Genomic DNA, 19,896 nt, shown 5'->3' with positions numbered 1-19,896 from the left:
GACTGTAACTCGACACCCTTGCCTCATTTAGTATGCGCGGTGAATATGCAAATGAGCCCCGCCTCCACTCACTCCCTCAGCTCAGAGATCCACTGGTTGACGATCACACGTTGATCTGATTGGTTACAAGGTAGTTTGTGACGTCAGAAACACCAGCGATTTCAAAGCGTGTTTTTGAGACTGTCTTTGGTTCACTGCAGTTTTAAGGAGGAAATACTCAGCAATGGTGTCGACTTATGAATTTACACATGGTTTGTCTTAAAGCAGATTAAAAACACCACATAGACACATCAGTTATCAGTCAGAAAATGTCAGTTCGAATGATTAGCAGGCGATTTAGCTTATAAAAGCAAAGCAAGGTTCTGCCAGTTTAGTAAAACGAAGGATACAGTGTGGCATTTCTATCAAAATAATGTTCTACCCGTGACAAATTTTAGTAGAAATCTTTCATCTTAGGAAAACAAACTTTGCAAGTAATGTGCTCAAGTTTTGTTTATGTTAGGAAACCAAGACACTTTGTCAAACATTGTGCTTCCACGCTCTCTTAAATGTCCTTTAGCTGTTTAACAATAAAAATAAAGCGAGAAGAGTCCAACAAGCACAGAGCAAACAGAGGAAAATGAAGCCATTTTTGAAACTGTCTTTGGTTCACTGCAGTTTTAAGGAGGAAATACTCAGCAATGGTGTCGACTTATGAATTTACACATGGTTTGTCTTAAAGCGTATTAAAAACACCACATAGACATATAAACTACATTAAAGCTGGATTTACACCACAGGGGAACTTTCACTTTTTAAATAAATCAAATATTTTCAGGTTTGTCAGCTTTGAGTTTCAGTGTGCCGGATCACTATGGCATGGAACGGTTAAGCAACAATAAAGGTTTGGCCCGATGGAAGAAAAGCAGCTTATGGTTCAACTGGGTCCCCTTCTTTAATAAGTCTATGGTAAAAATGTTTTGCCATTTTTATGTCCGTCAGATGTCTTAAAGTGCCCCTGTACAATCATTTTATCCCTTAAAACTCATCTTTGATCACCAAAAATGACATATTTAAACGTTTCTAATCCCCGAAAAAAAATTCTTCATGCCTTAAAACATCTTGACTGTAACTTGACACCCTTGCCTCATTTAGTATGCGTGGTTCTATGAATATGCAAATGAGCCCCGCCTCCACTCACTCACTCAGCTCAGAGATCCACTGGTTGACGATCACACGTTGATCTGATTGGTTACAAGGTAGTTTGTGATGTCAGAAACACCAGCGATTTCAAAGCGTGTGTTTGAGACTGTCTTTGGTTCACTGCAGTTTTAAGGAGAAAATACTCAGCAATGCTGTCGACTTATGAATTTACACATGGTTTGTCTTAAAGCGTATTAAAAACACCACATAGACATAAACACCATTAAAAACTTGTCTTTCACCACAGGGGGACTTTAAGTGCTATATTTTAAAGGTTTTGCCATCATTAATTCAGAGTTATCAATATAATTCAAAAATCACCCTCCAACATATTGAAGTTCAAGGATGACGAATGTACATTATTATATTCACACACAAGCATGCATCAACTAGAGCAGCCTTCAGTTTATCATAACAGAGGTCAGCACATCCATCAGGTTTGTCTGCAGCTCATCACACATATGTAAGACATACATTATCATGCTTCGTGTTTTTCCTCTTTGTCAGAATGATAGTGGCGGTACCATGTGTCACTGTCAGGGGCCGCGCGATGAGTGATCAATAAAAGCCATGTTCGGTGGGTCATTCAATGGCCGGAGTACAAATGATGACGAGAAAGACAAATCAAGAGGCTGTCAGTGCTGCGTTTCTCTGAGACGGCCATGACATGGGCTGATCTGCACAACAAAGGGTCACATTTATTGTCATTTGTGTCTTGATGCGACATCGATTCCGAGTATCTCTCATGGAAAAGATAATGTATCGGTTAACAAGGCCACTGTCTGAGATCCTTCTAAAGTCAACACTACACACACACATGCTTTAGTGGAACACAAGTCTAGACAGATAACGCCGACAGAGACGTATCACTGAATCAGAGAACGATGGGCAAAACAAATGGGGTCAAAAAGGTTGAACTGCATCGCTGTGACATGAAGAAATCCTCAGTGACCCTGCAGGCGTGATTCACTCCACTCCTGAACTTGAACAAATGCCTATTTGGTCATTAATATGATTCACCCTTTTATGTTATTCTCAATCTTAAAGAGCTTTCAGATTGGTAGTGATTAAGTCACTCATGTCGCAAAGTCCCTGTTGTTTTAGCTCCTACTTGGCACTCCAGCTCAATTGTATTCGACTGTATCCGGCAGTGGATCACTTGAGCTTCACTTTACACGCTCACATTAATATTCGGGTGACGAGTGTCCAATGTACTCAAGTTAGTTGCATATGTTTAATGACTCTAAAAATGTCACATGGTGTCACCTTCAAGTAAAGAGTACATACGGATACATAAAATAAAAAAAAACTTACTGGAACCAAACATTTGATTGGTGGTATACTTGATCTATTTCAAAACATGTTTTTATTTTATTTTATTTAATATAATTTAATAATTTAATGTAATGTAATGTTCAAGGTGTATTTACTTTTTACTAACGTATTAATTTTCAAAAGTATTAATTATCTCTCTCTCTCTCTCTCTCTCTCTCTCTCTCTCTCTCTATATATATATATATATATATATATATATATATATATATATATATATTCATCAAGGACACATTAAACTGGTCAAAAGTGTCAGTAAAGACATTTATAATGTTACAAAATATTCTATTTCAAATAAATGCTGTTCTTTAGAACTTTCTATTCATCAAAGAATCCTGGGAAATAAAATGCATCACAGTTTCCACAAAGATATGAAGCAGGAAAGCTTTTTTCAACATTGAGAATAAAAAAAATAAAATAAAAAAACGTTTGTAATTTTTGTAGTTGTAACTTTTACGTTGTAATATTTCACAACATTACTGTTTTTACTGTATATTTGATCAAATAAATGCAGCCTTGGTGAGCAGAAGAGACTGCTTTCAAAAACATTAAAAAAAATCTTACCAACCACAAATATTTGAATGGTTTGTACCAAAAATATCCATACGTTTTTGTGGAGTCACACCACATGACGTTGTATCACCTTGCCTTGTCATAAAGCGGCCACATTTTCGGATCTTTTTAGAGACTCATTGACTTTATCACAGTTATGAGGGTATATTCAAGAATTTTATGTTTAATCTTCATTAAAATATCCAGACAGTTGTATCACCCTGACATTTTTGACTTTATACCCACCAAAAATATTTGTTATTTAGAAATCAAAAACATTCTCATCATAGAAGAGGTGCATTCAAGTCATAGATGTTTTAGGTGTATTTAAGACTCTTAAGAGTCTGTGCCTAAGAATCTGAGAGTAGATATTTTGCATATTTTTTATTTATAATTATTTCTATTTTTTATATTTCAATGTTTTATTGTTTGTGCAGCACTATGGTCCACATGTTTATGGAAGCTTGTTTCTGCCACAGAATAAAACAATTTAAAAGATAATTGCGAGTTTACATCTCGCAATTCTGTCTTTATTTCTCAGAATTGCTTGATATAAAGTCAGAATTGCGAGATATAAAGTCACAGTTGCGAGATATAAAGAATTGCGACTTTATATCATGCAAGTCTGACTTTATAACTCACAAATGCGACTTTATATCACGCAGTTCTGAGATAAAAAGTCACAATTACATTTTGTATTTTTTTATTCTGTGGCGGAAACAAGCTTCCATAATTGTCGTATTATTATGTTTTTGGTAAATAAATTGGAATCTTTTTTTTTTTTTTTACTAATGAACAGAAATAAATGCCATGTCATTGACCCAAGTGCTGATTCACACTGCTGCTCATTTGTTAAATCAGGAACACTTACTGTCGCTCATGACGACTCTAATGCAAAAAGACATATTTCCGGTTGCGATGTCGCTGCAAATCGCTGTCATTGTCAACGTTCCTTTAGGCTCTGTTCCAAATGACTCGTCGTCCCTAGCCGTCCTTCTCCCAGTCCGTGCTTTTTTGACACAATGACACATCGACTGTCGGCTAGTAGTCTCGTCTTTCACAAAAGGCCACATCAAGGGCACATTACAGCTGCAAAGGGGCCTAGTGAGCACCCTTCTCAACCATAAAATTACAAACGGGACACCCTACTGTCGGGTGCTCAAAGGACAAGACAGGACAAGGCAAGTGCACCATTTGGAACACAGCTATTATAATGTAACCTTACACTGTTGGGAGCAAAACAAGAGGAACCGATAGTCTCAACGCCAAGAAGTGCTTTGACAGAAGCTCGCCAAGACCGTGTACCAATTTTTCAGACCATATGGTTTCCCTTTGAACACAGTGAGATGGCTCCTCCTAATCCACTCAGCCTTTTGTAAAACACCCTCTCTTGTCAAACGTCTCATAATTGGGCGTGAATGTGACGAGGGGACGGAGCTGTCGATGTGTTACGCCGTCCGGTTCGCATTGCAGGAGTGAATCAGAGGAGTCAGTCAAACAGAACATGAGCAGAAACAGCAGTGAATCTCTGAGATTGAGCCGTAGGGCCTTCGCTATGGAAATCACAGCAAACGAGTGACCTTTACCCCTAATCAGACTGTTACTACCCACCTCTCTTTCTATCAGTCTTTCTTTCTTTGATTTTTGTATCTCGCTCTCTCTCTCTCTTTCCTCTCAGCCTTAGTTGACTCTTTTTTTCTCTAAAGACGGCCTTATTAGTATTGCAAAGTCATCCGTGTGGGAAGTCGAGCGAGACTGAGAAATAATAGACAGACGGCTGAAACATATTCAAACCTCAACTACTCTGACATTACGCCGCGACATCCAATCTCTACCGGCCTTAAAACAACAAACACTGAGCCTGCGGACGAGGGAGATAGTGTTCGTTTGAGCGAGGACCAACGGCTCTCTGAGGACTCGCTGTGGCACTGGCTTTTCTGATAACCGTGTGTGTGTGTGTGTGTGTGTGTGTGTGTGTTAGGCCACAGTGACAGGAGGGTCTGCCTGTCTTTATTTGTCTATCTGGGTGTTTTATTTGTCAGGGCTCAGATAGAGCAGTTTGTGAGCGGTCTTATTTTCTCACAAGTCCACTGTGACGATAACACTAGACAAACTGCTAGAGATGCTGTTAGCGTTTGCGTTCATGTTTGATGAACAACTTATTTTATGTGTCTTTATATAGGGCTGTCAGTCGAATTGCTGCAAATCTTCCCGTTCAGCTCAAATAGTCTGAGTGTTTGCACTGCACTATGTTTGAATACCAAACTTACTTGAATATCAAACCTTACTGACTGGTTTGTTGGTCTTGAAAATAACCTTAAATATCTTAAAGCTTTGTCTTAAAGGATTAGTTCACTTCAGAATTAAAATTTCCTTATAAATTACTCACCCCCACGTCATCCAAGATGTTCATGTCTTTCTTTCTTCAGTTGAAAAAAAATTACGGTTTTTGAGGAAAATATTAGGCTATAGGATTTTTCTCCATATAGTGGACTTCAATGGGGTCCAAATGTCAGTATCAATGCATCTTCAAAGTCTCGACACGATCCCAGCCGAGGAATAAGAGTCTTATCTAGCCAAACCAAAAAAAAAAAAAAATGTATATACTTTTTAACCACAAATGCTCGTCTTGCACTAGCTGAGATGCGCCACACATTACGTAATCACGTTGAAAGGTCAAGCGTGACGTAGGCGGAAGTACAGACCTAGTGTTTACAAAGCCAACGTGCAAAGACTAAGCCAAACGCCATTTACAAAAATAAATAAATAATAAAAGTTAAAACAACAATGTCAGACGATTTTGAAGTTGGAGGAGAAAATTAAATGGAGTTTTTCGCCCTACAAAATGTCTACATTCTCCGCCTACATCACGCGTGACCTTTCAACGTGATTACGTAATGTGTGGCGCATCACAGCTAGTGCAAGACGAATGCAAAAATCCGGGAATGTTTTCCTCAAAAACCTTCATTTCTTTCCGACTGAAGAAAGAAAGACATGAACATCTTGAATGACGGGAGGGAGAGTAAATCATCAGGAAATTTCAATTCTGAAGTGAACTAATCCTTTAATGAACTAACAATTTGGGGACAGTAAGAGATGAATACTTTTGTTCAGCAAGGACACGTTACAAAAACTGTATAAAAGATTCTGTTTCAAATAAATGCTGTTGATTTGAACTTTCTATTCATGAAAGAACCTTGGGGGGGGGGGGGGGGGGGGCATCTTGGTTTCCATTTAAATATGAAGCAGCACAACTTTTAGTTTCAAATATAGTTTTAAATTAGTACTCTTTCATTTAGTTTGGAAAAGTTTTTACACACTTGACTAACTTTGTTTTGCATGATCTTTAAAGAGCTTTTGATCTTAAATAATTTTAAATCTATCTCACTTAACACACATGTTGTGTTTTCATGTTGTATGGGGACATTCCACAGATATCATGATATTTATACTGTGCAAACTGTATTATCTCTCCCTTTACACTAACCCTAAACCTAAATCTACACATCACACTAAACTTTTTTCTAATTTTTACAATTTCAAAAAACATCACTTAGTATGATTTATAAGCTGTTTTAAAATATGGTTTACCAGGACACAAACTTAAACAAACACACACACACACACACAAACCTTAAGAAACCCAGACACACATACATACAAACAAACAAACACACACACACACACACAAACCTTAAGAAACCCAGACACACACACACACACACACACACACACACACAAACCTTAAGAAACCCAGACACACACACACACACAAACCTTAAGAAACCCATGATTTAATCAAGCTATCTTTCCCATCTCGTGTAAGTGATCTCATAGTAAAACAGTGGCTGAGTCACATGACCCTGTGACATAAACCCAACAGGAAGAGATCAAACATTAGCCCTATACCTTCGACCTTAACACTTAAACACACACACATACACACACACACAAGTGTTTTTGACCCAGCTCTTCTTAACACACCCGCAGTCTTGTGTTCTCATGTTTCATGGTCTAATCTCTCCCTGTATCTGTTAATCTTCACTATCTTAGCTGTGCCTGTGTTGTCGGGGCTTTCCTGTGCTTGATGCCGGAGACTGAAGTCTTTGTGTTGCTGTGTGTTGGTCTCGACTCTGAAACCCCCCGTCTGATGTGGTCAGCAGGGGAGTCCTCGCACCGCCACCTGTTGGGATAATTATTGACCAAACACATGCTGAATGAGACAATGGGAGTTGTGCATGCGTTCCCTAGTCTCTTCTGATCTTTGGACTGGTGGTCTTGAAGCCTGAGGTCAGTCAAAACTGCAGAAACATGCTCTGGGTCTCAGTACTTATTGTCTTTCAACTTAAATTCGCTGTCTGGGTCTTTGGTCTAGACCACCACAGTCTGTTTCCAGCATACTAAAGATCATACCTCAACCACAGGTCAAGAACTGGCTCTACACGGCAGAATGAGCACATTACTCGATTCTGATGGTCCCTTTAACACATTCTGTTGACTATACGTAACACTGCACCTACATCTCGACTAACTCTCATTAGAGTCTTAGTAGACTGGTAGAGTTGGGGTTAGGATAAGTTGACATGTACTTGTAAAGTTACTTATAGTCAGTAGAATGTGTGTTGGGCAGGCACGGATTTAGAAAGCAGAGGCCCCTGGGCACAAGATCTTGGAGGCCCCCCTCCCCCTCGTAGGCTCGTGGCCCAAACTAACACAGCATCTTAATTTTGAGAAACAGTAAAAGGAAGCTGTGGGTTCTTCTTTACTTTAAAACAAAACCACTTTCTCCAACTCCATTTCTTGTAATGTTAACTGTGACAGCAAAGGAGCTCTATAAATGCACTGTTAGACATTTTATCGTATTTTTGCAGTAACTTACTGGCAGCACTATTGCCAGTAAGTTACTGTAAGTTCCCCTTTACAGTAGCTAACCTGTAAAATGTGTATTACGGTATGATGCCCTCACCGCAAGTTCATTTTACAGTAAGATGCCCTTACCGCAAGTTCATTTTACAGTAAGATGCCCTTACCGCAATTTAATTTTACAGTAAGATGCCCTTACCGCAAGTTCATTTTACAGTAAGATGCCCTTACCGCAAGTTCATTTTACAGTAAGATGCCCTCACCGCAAGTTCATTTTACAGTAAGATGCCCTTACCGCAATTTAATTTTACAGTAAGATGCCCTTACCGCAATTTAATTGCGACTTATTTTTGCAGTATAAAACAGTACTATTTTATTATTTATATTTTACATGAATGCTACTGAATTTAATAAATTCCAAAAAAGTGACTTGAGTCCATGTACATCAGCATATTCCTTATTCACTGTCACAATCAATTACATCCATTTTATTTTTTTATTGTGATGCAACATTAGGCAAGGCAGTTGTATTCATATAGCACATGTCATACACAGTAGGGAATTAAAATAATCACAAAATAAAAGCAAGGAAAATTAAAGTGCCCCTATTATGGATTTTTGAAAATGACCTTTCGCATTAACAGCTCTAAGGCCTCGTTTACACTGTAAGTGAAATGTAACCCAATTCCGATTTTTTGCTCATATGTGACACAGATCGGATGTGTTCTATGACAGTGTAAACACGAAAAAAAAAAGGCATGCATTCGTATATTTCGAGATCGGTTTCAGGCCTCATTCATATGTGGAAATAAATCAGATATAAATCGGATATGTGCCAATGCGACTGTCATATAAACAGGCAGATCGGATTTTCTTAGGCAGTAGGCAACGTCTCCGCGGTTTAATGATGAGAGCAACCCCGACGCGCGTCTGCAAAGGGGCGGATGGGCCTCGTTTACACTGCAGGTCTTGATGCCCAATTCTGATTTGTTGCCTATATCCGATTTTTTTGACCGTCCGTTTACACGTTCTTTCAATTGTGACCCATTTCCGATTCATGTATTTACACTTGACATACTATCTGAAATTCTGCACGATTAAAGGGAGTTCTTGTACGGATGGACAAACGCGAAATATGCAAAAGACCTGCAGTATAGACAGTACGAGGCCTAAGTGAATGAAAACATCCTGCAAAGTTTTAAATCTGAAAGTGCACCGTATATAAAGTTATTTTCTTTCAAAAATAAGAGTCGACAATGAAATGAATCGTTTTTCAAACGAGTCATAAGCCATTTCGTTGTGACGTCAAGACGAAACATTAGCATATTGCCGACACCAGGAAAAACTTGAAACCCTTCAAACACTACAGCTGATCCCTGTGGATGCTGGATAGCATCATGTTGAGAAGACGCTGTGCTCTACAATGTGAAGGTAAAGCCAGTTTTATTTTCACTGCCCAAGAATGAGTATCAGCGGTGAAGAATCAGCGGTTAAAGTTCATCTTTACCACGATACCACAGCAGTATAATCCTAAACTTTTGCTGTGTTCCCTTTATTTTACTGACGACTGCTTCTCAAATCTCAGAGTTCAATGCAGGATTCGCAAACCGCTTGCTCTTGGAAGATGGAGTTCAACATTTTTATTTTGTGTCGGTCTCCTGCTAACTGGCTAACTCACGTTATCATGTACCTATGCTAATCAGTTTGTGGGCCACTATTACCTAAAACTGTGTCTATTAATGCAGATTGTCTGTCGTTCTCACTACTTTGAGGAAAGATTAAGCATGGAGCAAGATTTGTTTTACCAACGTTTATGTTACATCAGTCATTCACGCTAGAGCTCGGCTAATATATGCACTGTAATTGATACAGTTTCCACGTGTTCATCGCAATAAATTAGAAAAATACTCTGTAAATAAATAAGTACAAGTAAAATAATCGGTTTGTTGATGAACATGCACTTGTTAATGCTGATGGTGAGGAATTACAGTTGCAACATCTCATAATGTACCTCAAACTGAGTAATGTATCACTGAGAAACGTCCTGCTCAAGTCGTCCTTGTGATGGAGGTTCGGGTTGAATAACTAGTTCTTCCAGTGTTTCATTATTGGACTCACATTCGGATTGATATGGTAAAATCGACGTCATCGTTCGTTACTGTGTTTAGTTTACGGTGTAGGAAGTCACAGCCAAAAAACTGATCTGATCATGATACTTCTTTGTGTGCAAATAAATTATTGTTAACAAACATACACACAAACACACACACACACACACACACACACACACACACACACTCATTAAAGAATTTTATTTTAATTTAATTTTAAAAAAGAAGAAAAAAAAGGATGCCATACAGTTAGTGGGGTCTTGGAGGCCCCCTAGAGGTCGGAGGCCCCCGGGCACCGGCCCAATCGGCCCGGTGGTAAATCCGGCCTTGGTGTTGGGGAACATTAAAATAAAGTGTTAGCAGATATTAATCAGACAGTCTACTAATACTCTAATGAGAGTTAGTTTACATGTTGCAAAGTTACTTATAGTCAACAGAATGTTCAAAAGGAACTATCAAAATAAAGTGCTATCCATTATTTCTATTAAATGCTGTTTTGCAACCTTCAAATGTTTTTATAAAGATGCATCTCTTCCACGAACACTTGACTCAGTCCTACTAATGCACTAATTATTTCTATTTAAAAAGAAAAACTGTTCTTTCTCTATTGAATCTGACTTTCATCTCTTTTCTAGCCTGTACTTTTCTGAGCATTATTAAAACTTTGTAGTGCAGCACTTAAAGTCACTGTGGATGAAGTTTTCTGCTGAATGCATGAAGGTAAATGTCTGGGTCTAGTGCTGGTCTGGCTTTTACAGGCATTGGCACTGGAGGGTCTAGTCTTCACGTCTGATGTGAAACCAAGAAGTCGTCTTTTGCATAGTGAAGCTTCTCCATTTTCAATTTTTTCTCACTTGAAGAAAGATCAAAAGGGGATCCATCTAATTTGCAGCCTGACTCGGTCTCCGCCACGAGGGAAACATTCAAAGGCTGATGCTCACAAAGTGATGCTTCGTACTCCGAGTCGGACGGATTTGCAACAAAAAACCAGCTCAATCTGAGCAGATACTGCTTCATCTCAGCACAATTCCACCTACATAGCGTCTCTCTCTGAGTTTTTTTGTGTCAGGTGCACCTCTGCCGTTCTGATATTTATGAAGCTCCTTTTGAGTTTCGGCTCTTGCATATGGATGTGTGACTGGAATATTTCATCCCGTCTGCCTCTTTTCATTTGCGGAAAATGTCGACGAGTATGCTGAAACGCGTTGCAATGAAAGGAATCTCCATTTCATGTGAGGTTTTGACTTGGTGTGTCTGCAATCCAATTAAATGAAGGGTAAAGCTTCTGCGATGTAATCCTCGGATGGATCCTTTGAGCGCTGATCATTCCTTTCAGGATGAATCATTTGATTAGGCATCAAAGTTTGCGTGATGACAAATTTGGGTCATTTGAGTCAGTCTTTGAGTAGCATTAATGCAGTGAAACGTGTATGTCTTACATGTATAACTTGTATGCCTCTCTCTGCTGTGAGATACAGAGGAATCACCTCATTACTGCATTACTACGGTAATGGCACTCGTCAGGGATGTAAAACTAAACAAATTTTGCTCACATTTGCCTTCATTTCGGCTGGTTTCCTCTGATTTTGTGAGCATCGCTCTTCATCTTGATCTGTTGGGGTCCCAGTGGATCAATAGACTGTGGAAGTTGTTGTTTTTTTCTTATCAAGGGATCTCAGTAGACATCGCGTCTACGCTAAGAGCAAAAAAGCTGAAGGATGAAAGTGAACATCAGCCACTGTGTGGATTTTACTGATAGCTCTAATGAAGCACAGGGCCCGTAAATAGCTCTTGGAAGTTTGTGATATTAAATTAGTTTTGGGGATGTTTGCCTCACTCAGATCACACAGACACACACACATATAAACAAACCTAAAAGGAAAATGTTATTAGAATCAAGCTAAAAACTACACTTGCTAAGTGACTTCATATATATAGAGGAACCTTGTAGATTGAGCAAGAACGTACAGTATATATACACTATATGGACTAAAATATTGGGACACACATTGGGACAATCAACTTAAGATGCTTTTGGGAAACAGCCTAACACAGGAGTGGGATTGGACACCACTGGTTTACAGAAAGTCATTATTTAATGTTCCCATTGACAAAGGCAATGGTAACTTTGTGTATTGTTTTAGTGTGAGTGTGTGTGTGTGTGTGTGTGTGTGTGTGTGTGTGTGTGTGTGTGTGTGTGTGTGTGTGTGTGTGTGTGTGTGTGTGTGTGTGTGTGTGTGTGTGTGTGTGTGTGTGTGTGTGTGTGTGTGTGTGTGTGTGTGTGTGTGTGTGTGTGTGTGTGTGTGTGTGTGTGTGTGTGTGTGTGTGTGTGTGTGTGTGTGTGTGAAGTGTTCTGAGGCCAATAACTAACTACAGCTGGCAACGGTGTAAATTCATGACAATCTAAATTTTGACTGGTATTCTGGATGAATAATAATTGACACACATAAAGCAACATACGAAATTCAAAAGTCAAAAAGTAAAACAACCGTAGCATGATATCCGAAGCCATTGCCCTAACCATGGTCACCATAGCTTTTATTACTGCTGTAAAACGAGCTTCAGACACCCTCACCCCCGTCCTATAGCAGCAGAAGTGACTGGGGTTTTAAATAAAACACTGGCATTTTCTGAAAGATTGGGAGAAGTTTGTCTACACTGTAAAAAAAAAGAAAAAGAAAAAAAGCTTTTCTTACTCAGTATTTTTGTCTTGTTTCCAGTCCAAATATCTAAAAATTCTTAGATCAAGATCCAAGTAGTAAAAAGAAATAATATATATATATATATACAGGGGGGAATATAATTGAAGTGAGTTTTGCTTAAAACAAGCAAAATTATCTGCCAATGGGGTACGAAAAATTATCTTGTTTCCATTTTTGAATTAAGATTATTTTTCTTACCCCAAAAATGTTGCTTGTTTTAAGCAAAAACTCACTTCATTTTGATTTTACATAATATCTTATGGCATTTTACTCATCTAGTAAATGCATCTTGATTTGATGATTTTTAGATATTTGAAATGCAAACAAGACAAAAAAAAAAAAAAAAAAACAGTGTTAAATTTGCATATTCAGCTCATGCCAAAATGTTTCCATTTGAATTAAGATTATTTTTCTTACCCCAAAAATTGTAAAGCAAAAAAATAAACTTAATTTAGATTTTTTCCCCTCAGAAAACAAGACAAAATAAAAATATAATAGGGCATTTTACTCATGCATCTTGATTTAGGTATTTTTTTATATTTGAACTACAAACAAGACAAAAATACAAAATAAGAAAATTAAATTTGCACTTTTGCATCATACATGCATATTCAGCTCATGCCAATACAGTCTGCCAGTCACTCATAAGAGCTTTTATGACGCTGTTTCATCCCAGATGTAAGTGAACATTAGAGACTTCATGCGGTAAACGCTATTTTATTAGCAATAGCGGTCCAAAACCTCAAAAATAAACAAACCAAGTCTTTCATGTGGCTTCGGCATTGGCAGAAGAGATATGAGAATCGGCACACCCTCTCATTTAGAGGCAAGGCTAAAATTAGCATGACTTATTAAGAGGTCGAAATCAGAAAACTGGAAAAGTTTCCAATTAGGTGGCTGTTTAATGGTAATGCCAACTTTCCCAAACACAGTACCACACTTCCCATTAATAAACACAAAATGCTATATTAATACCAGCTTCATAGTAATCACATGAATGCTTATTTTTTCCTTTTGAGTGGTTACTTGTGACATGAAAGAAAAGATGCATTAACGGAATCCAAATGCACTCAGACAAACGGAACGTGTGCTTTTGTTCGGGAGCTAATTATTCCTCAGGAATGTATGAAAGATAACTCAGGACAGGAAGGAGCAAATTTGTTAAATGGACTCTGCATTGTTCCCGCAAAACCACCACGATTTTAGATATGGCAGCCGTAGACGCTGTGAAATTACTCAATCTCATTGTTACAGAGCCTTATTACCCCCCAGAGAATAGAGTCCAGTCAAATACAATTTTATAGAAAGGCTGCTTCTCTCTCCATCCGCAAAAGTGCCAGGGATTACTAATAGTAATTGGTCATAAACTGATGAGGTGCTTTTGTTTAAGAAACATATCATTACTAAGTGTAAATGCTTAAATTGAAGTGCTCTCCCAAATCTTATCAGAAAATGGACACATTTTATCTTGTGTGCTTAAAAGCATGGGTTCCTGCAAAGAACACACTCACAAGATAGTCAATATGTCTCTGACACGATCACAATGGAAGTTGATTTGTTTCTAACATCTGAGTTTCCTTCAGTGGCGCCTGATTAGCATATGCTGAGCAATGCATTTACACTTCCTTTCTGCAGAAACAACAATAGGTCAGTGAACTGGACAAATGTGTCCGCATGTGATCTCTGTAATGGGTGACCAGAGGTCAACGCATCTGACAAACATCCAACAAACTAAATTCGTTTAGGTCTCAAAAGTGAGATAAGCACTTTTCTGTTGCAAGCAGCACAATAGCTTAGATTTACATGATTAAAACCTTTTGTATAGGCTGAGTGTAAAAGTTGCTCCTTCTTGCCTCATTATTTGAGACATTTGCATGCAAAACTGGAATAAAATGCAACATTATGTCCAAAGGTGATCACTGCATGGACTCATGAATTAAACTTTTTGAGTTTTTGTGAAAGAGCGTACTACTGTTCACAGAACATTTTAAACAAAAGCAGAATACAGCAAATGCTCATTTCAAAAACTTTTTTATTTATTTATTTATTTATTTTTTATGCTTTGGTAGCCTAAATCATAATTATGACATAGATTGACATAAAAAGGGTTCTTTTTTTGTCATATTTATCTTTATCAAAATTATTTTGATTTGTCATAATTATGATTTAGCATCTTATACTAATTGTGACTTAGGATGTCACCATTTTTACCTTTTATCTCATAATTTGGACTTTGTATCTCAGAATTTGGGCTTATGTCATAATGTCGACTTATTATATCGTAATTATAATAGCCTATACCAAAAGAATAGTATACGCTATCATGCAGAATCTGTATTACTGTAATGCAATAAGTGTAAATGTGAATTTTAATATTTTCCATTTTTATTGTAATTTAAGTTAAAGTTTTTGGTGTATTTTTGTCATTTTTTGTTATTTTCATTTATTATGTCTATGTATTTTTTATTCATTTTTATTTCAGTTTTAGTTTGCTATTTTAGTAGGCTGCATCCAATTTTTTATTTTAAAATTATTTTATTTTACTGTTCTGTATTTTACTTTGTTTTATGTATTTATTATTTCAACTTATTTTTATTGTCTATTTCATCTTCAATTTATTTTATTTTTAACGTTTTTGTTTTAGTTGTATCCCACTGTAATGCAATAAGTGTAAATGTGAATTTTTATATTTTCCATTTTTATTGTAATTTTCAGTTAGCATCTCTTCCCGACCATAGCCTTGCAGTGTTGCAGGGTCTCGACTTATGAATATGAATTGGATTACGTGACTGGACGCTCCAGAGCGGTTACCAAGCAACGTCAGCGTGGCCTAGTTAATATTCATGAGCTCAGCCCTTCCCACAGCAGTGCAGGACTCGCTGCTGGTGTTGCTGGACTCAAGCGCACAGTTGAGCAGTGCGGGTTCCCTCAGAGAGGCATGAGAGTCTGTGTGTTAGGTGTAGCGGTCGGGGGCCGTCAGGGGCCGTCAGGAAGACTGTCAGGCATCTCAAATCAAAACACTAACCCCGAAGTGCGAAGAATCCGCGCAACAAAGCGCCACATATTGCCTGAGGGTTTCCCCCAGCGTTTAAAAACTTCTCATTGAGATTATAGGCTTACCTGTGAAATATAAAATCCGATTCAATGAATTAACACTGGATGGATTTTCATAGTATGCCATTTAATAGACTCAGTTTACCAAAGGGGAAAAAGCTTGCTTCTGACCAATTTGCCTTCCTTTCCCTGATTTGACGCACGAGAACACTGACGAATCGCCTAATAAAGTAGGCTATAGTAGGCTAAGTCGTGTCATGTTAACTTAATCTAGAATGTTTTAGCTGGTTTGTTATTGATCCCATGTCTAAACAGCCACTTCAAAGTCCACAAGTCCATCTGATAATCATCTAGACTAGATCAGTGAATGATGAAAACATCGAAAACATGGAAATCCAACTATATTTAGAAGTGTAATTCATATAGTCTACAATGCAGAATGAAAACCTGTCTGTTTTCAGTTAGACAGGAAAAATCCAGGCAGTAATTGTTGTATGACATGTTTTATCATTCAGACAAACCCTCAGAAATATGTAGCCTAAATTCACGTTTTCAACAACAAATATTTTGTATTGACCATCCAATGATCAATGAAAACCACCATAAAGTCATTTGCAGGGCGGATCTTCCATTATGTGCTCGTTCAGAATGAGAATGACAACGAATCTTGTGACAATTATTAATGACTGTTACATTTGACTGTCTCCTGATAAGGGCAATCGGTCATAAAACCTATTTGTCCCACTTTAACTGATGGCCCACTTCTGCATGAACCCACCATACAGGCTATATGTAAATATAATCCATGCACAAAAATGCATTTTAAAATAAACTTGAGGCATATTGAGAATAAGTTGTGATATGCATGCAAATTATTGTGAAAATGATTTTAAAAGAGAAGGGTTCATTAATCAAATGTGTTGTTTCTGTATAGGACACTGGATAGTACAGTATAGTATACTGTAGGCGGCTTCGTGGATCGGCACGCGACGCGTTCTGGATGGACTCGCGTTCTCGCGGAGTCCAGAAACTCTCAGATTCCTTCAGAATGAATCACGCTTTCTGCCTTCTCTCCGGACCCGTCCCTCGGTCTCGACCATCGAGTCATTGGAAGATTTCAGCCTGACTCAATACGACAGGAGCCTGTGATTCCTCGCGTTGAGTTTGGCGGTGGCTGGTTGGTGTTGCGCAAAGCCAGACGCAGAGCCAAATGAAGGATACAAGCGGAGTTGGGAAGGACTGACTCTTATTTTGGGGAGGGAGACGCGATCAGATCGGATTTGAGGGGATTGAAGAGAACGGGCTGGGCGATCGCGGTCACCGGATCGTATAGCGACTGCACTGGATGTTAACGCGTTTGACAGCTTGTAGGCAAGTGCTGATTGTTTGTCTAAACAGAAAGGATTCGGTTGGAGTGACAAACATATTGTGTTTAGAATAAAGACACAGTCGCGCACGAAAGCGAAATTGATGCGCTCTTGTACGACCAACTTATTTATCCATATATAGCCTATACTGCTGCGTAACGCGCGATGCTCCTGTTTGTTTTAATGGATGAAACACGCGCTTTAAGTCACCGTGTAGTGTAAGGAGACAAGGCTGCAACAGATTTCAGTGTGATAAACCTTTAAAGGAAATATGCAGATTGCCCCTATATGGACGCTTTTACATATTTGTAATATTTCCATCCTTCTAATGCTTAGGATTGTGTAATATTGAAGGAAGTTCTGGATTAAAATATATGAAAAATCCTATTTAACTTTAGGCTGTTTGTGTACAAATATGCAAAGACGTGAAATATGGAGAAAATGCATACTAAAATAATATAGAAAAGATAGCAAATAAGAAACAATATCAATGGTTATTTATTTTTTTCATGTTTGAAACGGTTTCCGTACAAAATCGAACGTGCGATTTTATGCTGTTTTCATTTTGAGAGCTAAAAGTGCCTAATGTTTGTTATTTATTCTGGTCAGCGAGTTCCATCGTCGCTCGGCATAAAGCAACGCTTCCACCGCGCGCGAGAGCTGGCCAGAGTCTCACGGAGAGCTAGGGGTCTCTGGGCTCTTTTATACGAGAGGTTGGGCTCCATATAGGTCGGGCTTTGCATATGTGTAATCAAACCAATGAGAATCCCCTGCGCGTCTGGCACACGGCAGAGCAACAAACTCTAGGAAGAAGAGAAGCGTAATTTAAGGGGTGTATCCCTTGTTTAAGACGCTGTTATGGCAAAGCCAATCGCCAGATGTTTGTGTTCCTCACTCAGATTTTGAGACTAAGCAGAACGCCGGGTTACTACGCGGAGGCTGAATCGCCTATCCAAGTCAGTTTTAGCCGAAGTATAGTTGTCTCACCCGCTTTACGCACAGGATTACGGCCGTTTGCTCGTCTGTTTCGCGGAACTGCAACGTTTTTTCTGTCATTATTTAACAGGCTGAAGGAAATGGCAAAGGAGAGAAGAGCGCGTCTGGGCGAGCGCAGTGGAAACCAGAGCTGAATGGCAGGATGCAAGCGACCTGAAGACGCACAAAACCCCGCGTTTCTACAGCTCTCAGTCCCTTTTACGCGTTCTTTTGGTTTCCTTCCACCCAAACGAGAGGAATTATCCCTATACGACCATTTAAGGATTTCCTTTTTTCTTAATTTTTCAAATTTGTATATAATTTTCACACGCAGAACTCTAGGAATCGAGGATGCATTGTGGATTAGTGTTGATCCTCTTTACGGGAATCTTTCTCATCGTCAGTGCGGTTAAAAATGGTGAGTTACCGGGGTGTTTTAAGTGACTTTTGGGGGGGATTAGATGAGGAAAGCTACAGATGAAGGGTTGCGACTTGAGTCCGGTCACCTGCTCTCACCTGCCGCTGTTTCTGACACTGGATGGCCAGTCAAAACCATGCATTTCATCCGCGCTGATATTCAGTTCTGTTTTTATTACAAAAAAACGCACTGTCTGATTGTGGTCAAATATGTTGCATGCTATTTCCTAATAACCTCTATTAATAATATTAATGTTTACAAAATCGTGACTATATTATTTTACATTTATATTGTTAATTTTTCATTGTAATTTATTAAAATGAAAAAAATGTAGACTTATTTTATTATATCCCTTAAATGCTGAAAATAAAGTTAATGTCCGTTAAAATATTTCAAAATGTCATGAAACTCCTTTTCATATATTCGTTTAAGATTTGAATACCGATCATTAGCCTATACCATTATATTACGTTTGTTAATAACTTATTGATTTTTTTTTTTTAAGTGCTACATAAAGTTTTTTGTAAGTTTTCTAATATCTTAAAGGTATTGTGTTACTGACCCTAATCTCGGCCAAATTATGGAAACTACTTTAAACATTGTTAAAATTATTCCTGAAAACCTGGCTTGCCCTAATATTAAGAATTACTATTATAAGTAATACAAAATGTGTCCCATTAGTCATAGTTGTGAATACGTTTAGATAAATATAGCTATAGTATTATTTATAAATTTAGGTTGTTTTGGGGTATTATAGGCCATTTTAGTTCTTTTACTGTAAGAAGTCCTGTATTTTTCAGGACTGTCTGCGCGCTCATGCGCGTGCATTGCTAATCACAGAAAGTCACATAATGTGCGTAATAAAGTCTAAAAGGATTTAAGCGAAATTTCAAGAGGTCACTTAAATGTATTAGATAAGTCATGTATATACTGTACATCCATACATTAAAATAAAGATCAAATATTAAAAATTCTGGACTTTTAAGAGTAATTATAGTGTTGCTCAACTCTTGGTGTATTTTAACAATATATATTAAAAAATCCTTCTTTTTATGCATTAAACTTTACTGGACCTTATTGTTCATCCAGAGATGATTCTTGACTTTAGAAAGACTCTCAAATATCTAGAGTTGTTTTTGTATAATTAGTTTGACTTTTTATGTTGACCAATTTTGCATTAAAGCCTTGCCATATTCATGTTTATTTACCAAAAAGTTAGTTTATATGTAAACATCTCCGTTAAGCCATGTGGTGCTCCATGAGTTTGCTTGTTGATGATGGATCTGATTAAATTCAGTGTTGATCAGCTGTAGAGTAGTTGAAAGAGCAAATAAATAAAA

At 38.0% G+C, this 19,896-nt stretch overlaps 1 protein-coding gene across 4 annotated transcripts in view; it reads left to right on the top strand.

The window, feature by feature from the left end:
• The first annotated feature begins 17,716 nt into the window (after window positions 1–17,716).
• Window positions 17,717–19,896, top strand: part of nrp1a (neuropilin 1a) — a 68,400-nt gene continuing 66,220 nt past the window's right edge. For 3 of the 4 annotated variants that reach the window (XM_082183804.1, XM_082183803.1, XM_082183802.1), the window contains exon 1: window positions 17,717–18,556. In XM_082183804.1, coding sequence (XP_082039930.1) covers window positions 18,490–18,556 — 67 coding nt within the window. In that variant the 5' untranslated portion in view covers window positions 17,717–18,489. The remainder of the gene's footprint in view (window positions 18,557–19,896) is intronic. The other variant, XM_082183805.1, reaches the window with a different exon arrangement.

The sequence above is a fragment of the Leuciscus leuciscus genome (assembly GCF_965113295.1).
Source record: "Leuciscus leuciscus genome assembly, chromosome: 11".
Lineage (NCBI taxonomy): Eukaryota > Metazoa > Chordata > Actinopteri > Cypriniformes > Leuciscidae > Leuciscus > Leuciscus leuciscus.
The sequence above is the reverse complement of the archived record's forward strand: the minus strand, read 5'-3'. Positions and strand labels throughout refer to the sequence as shown.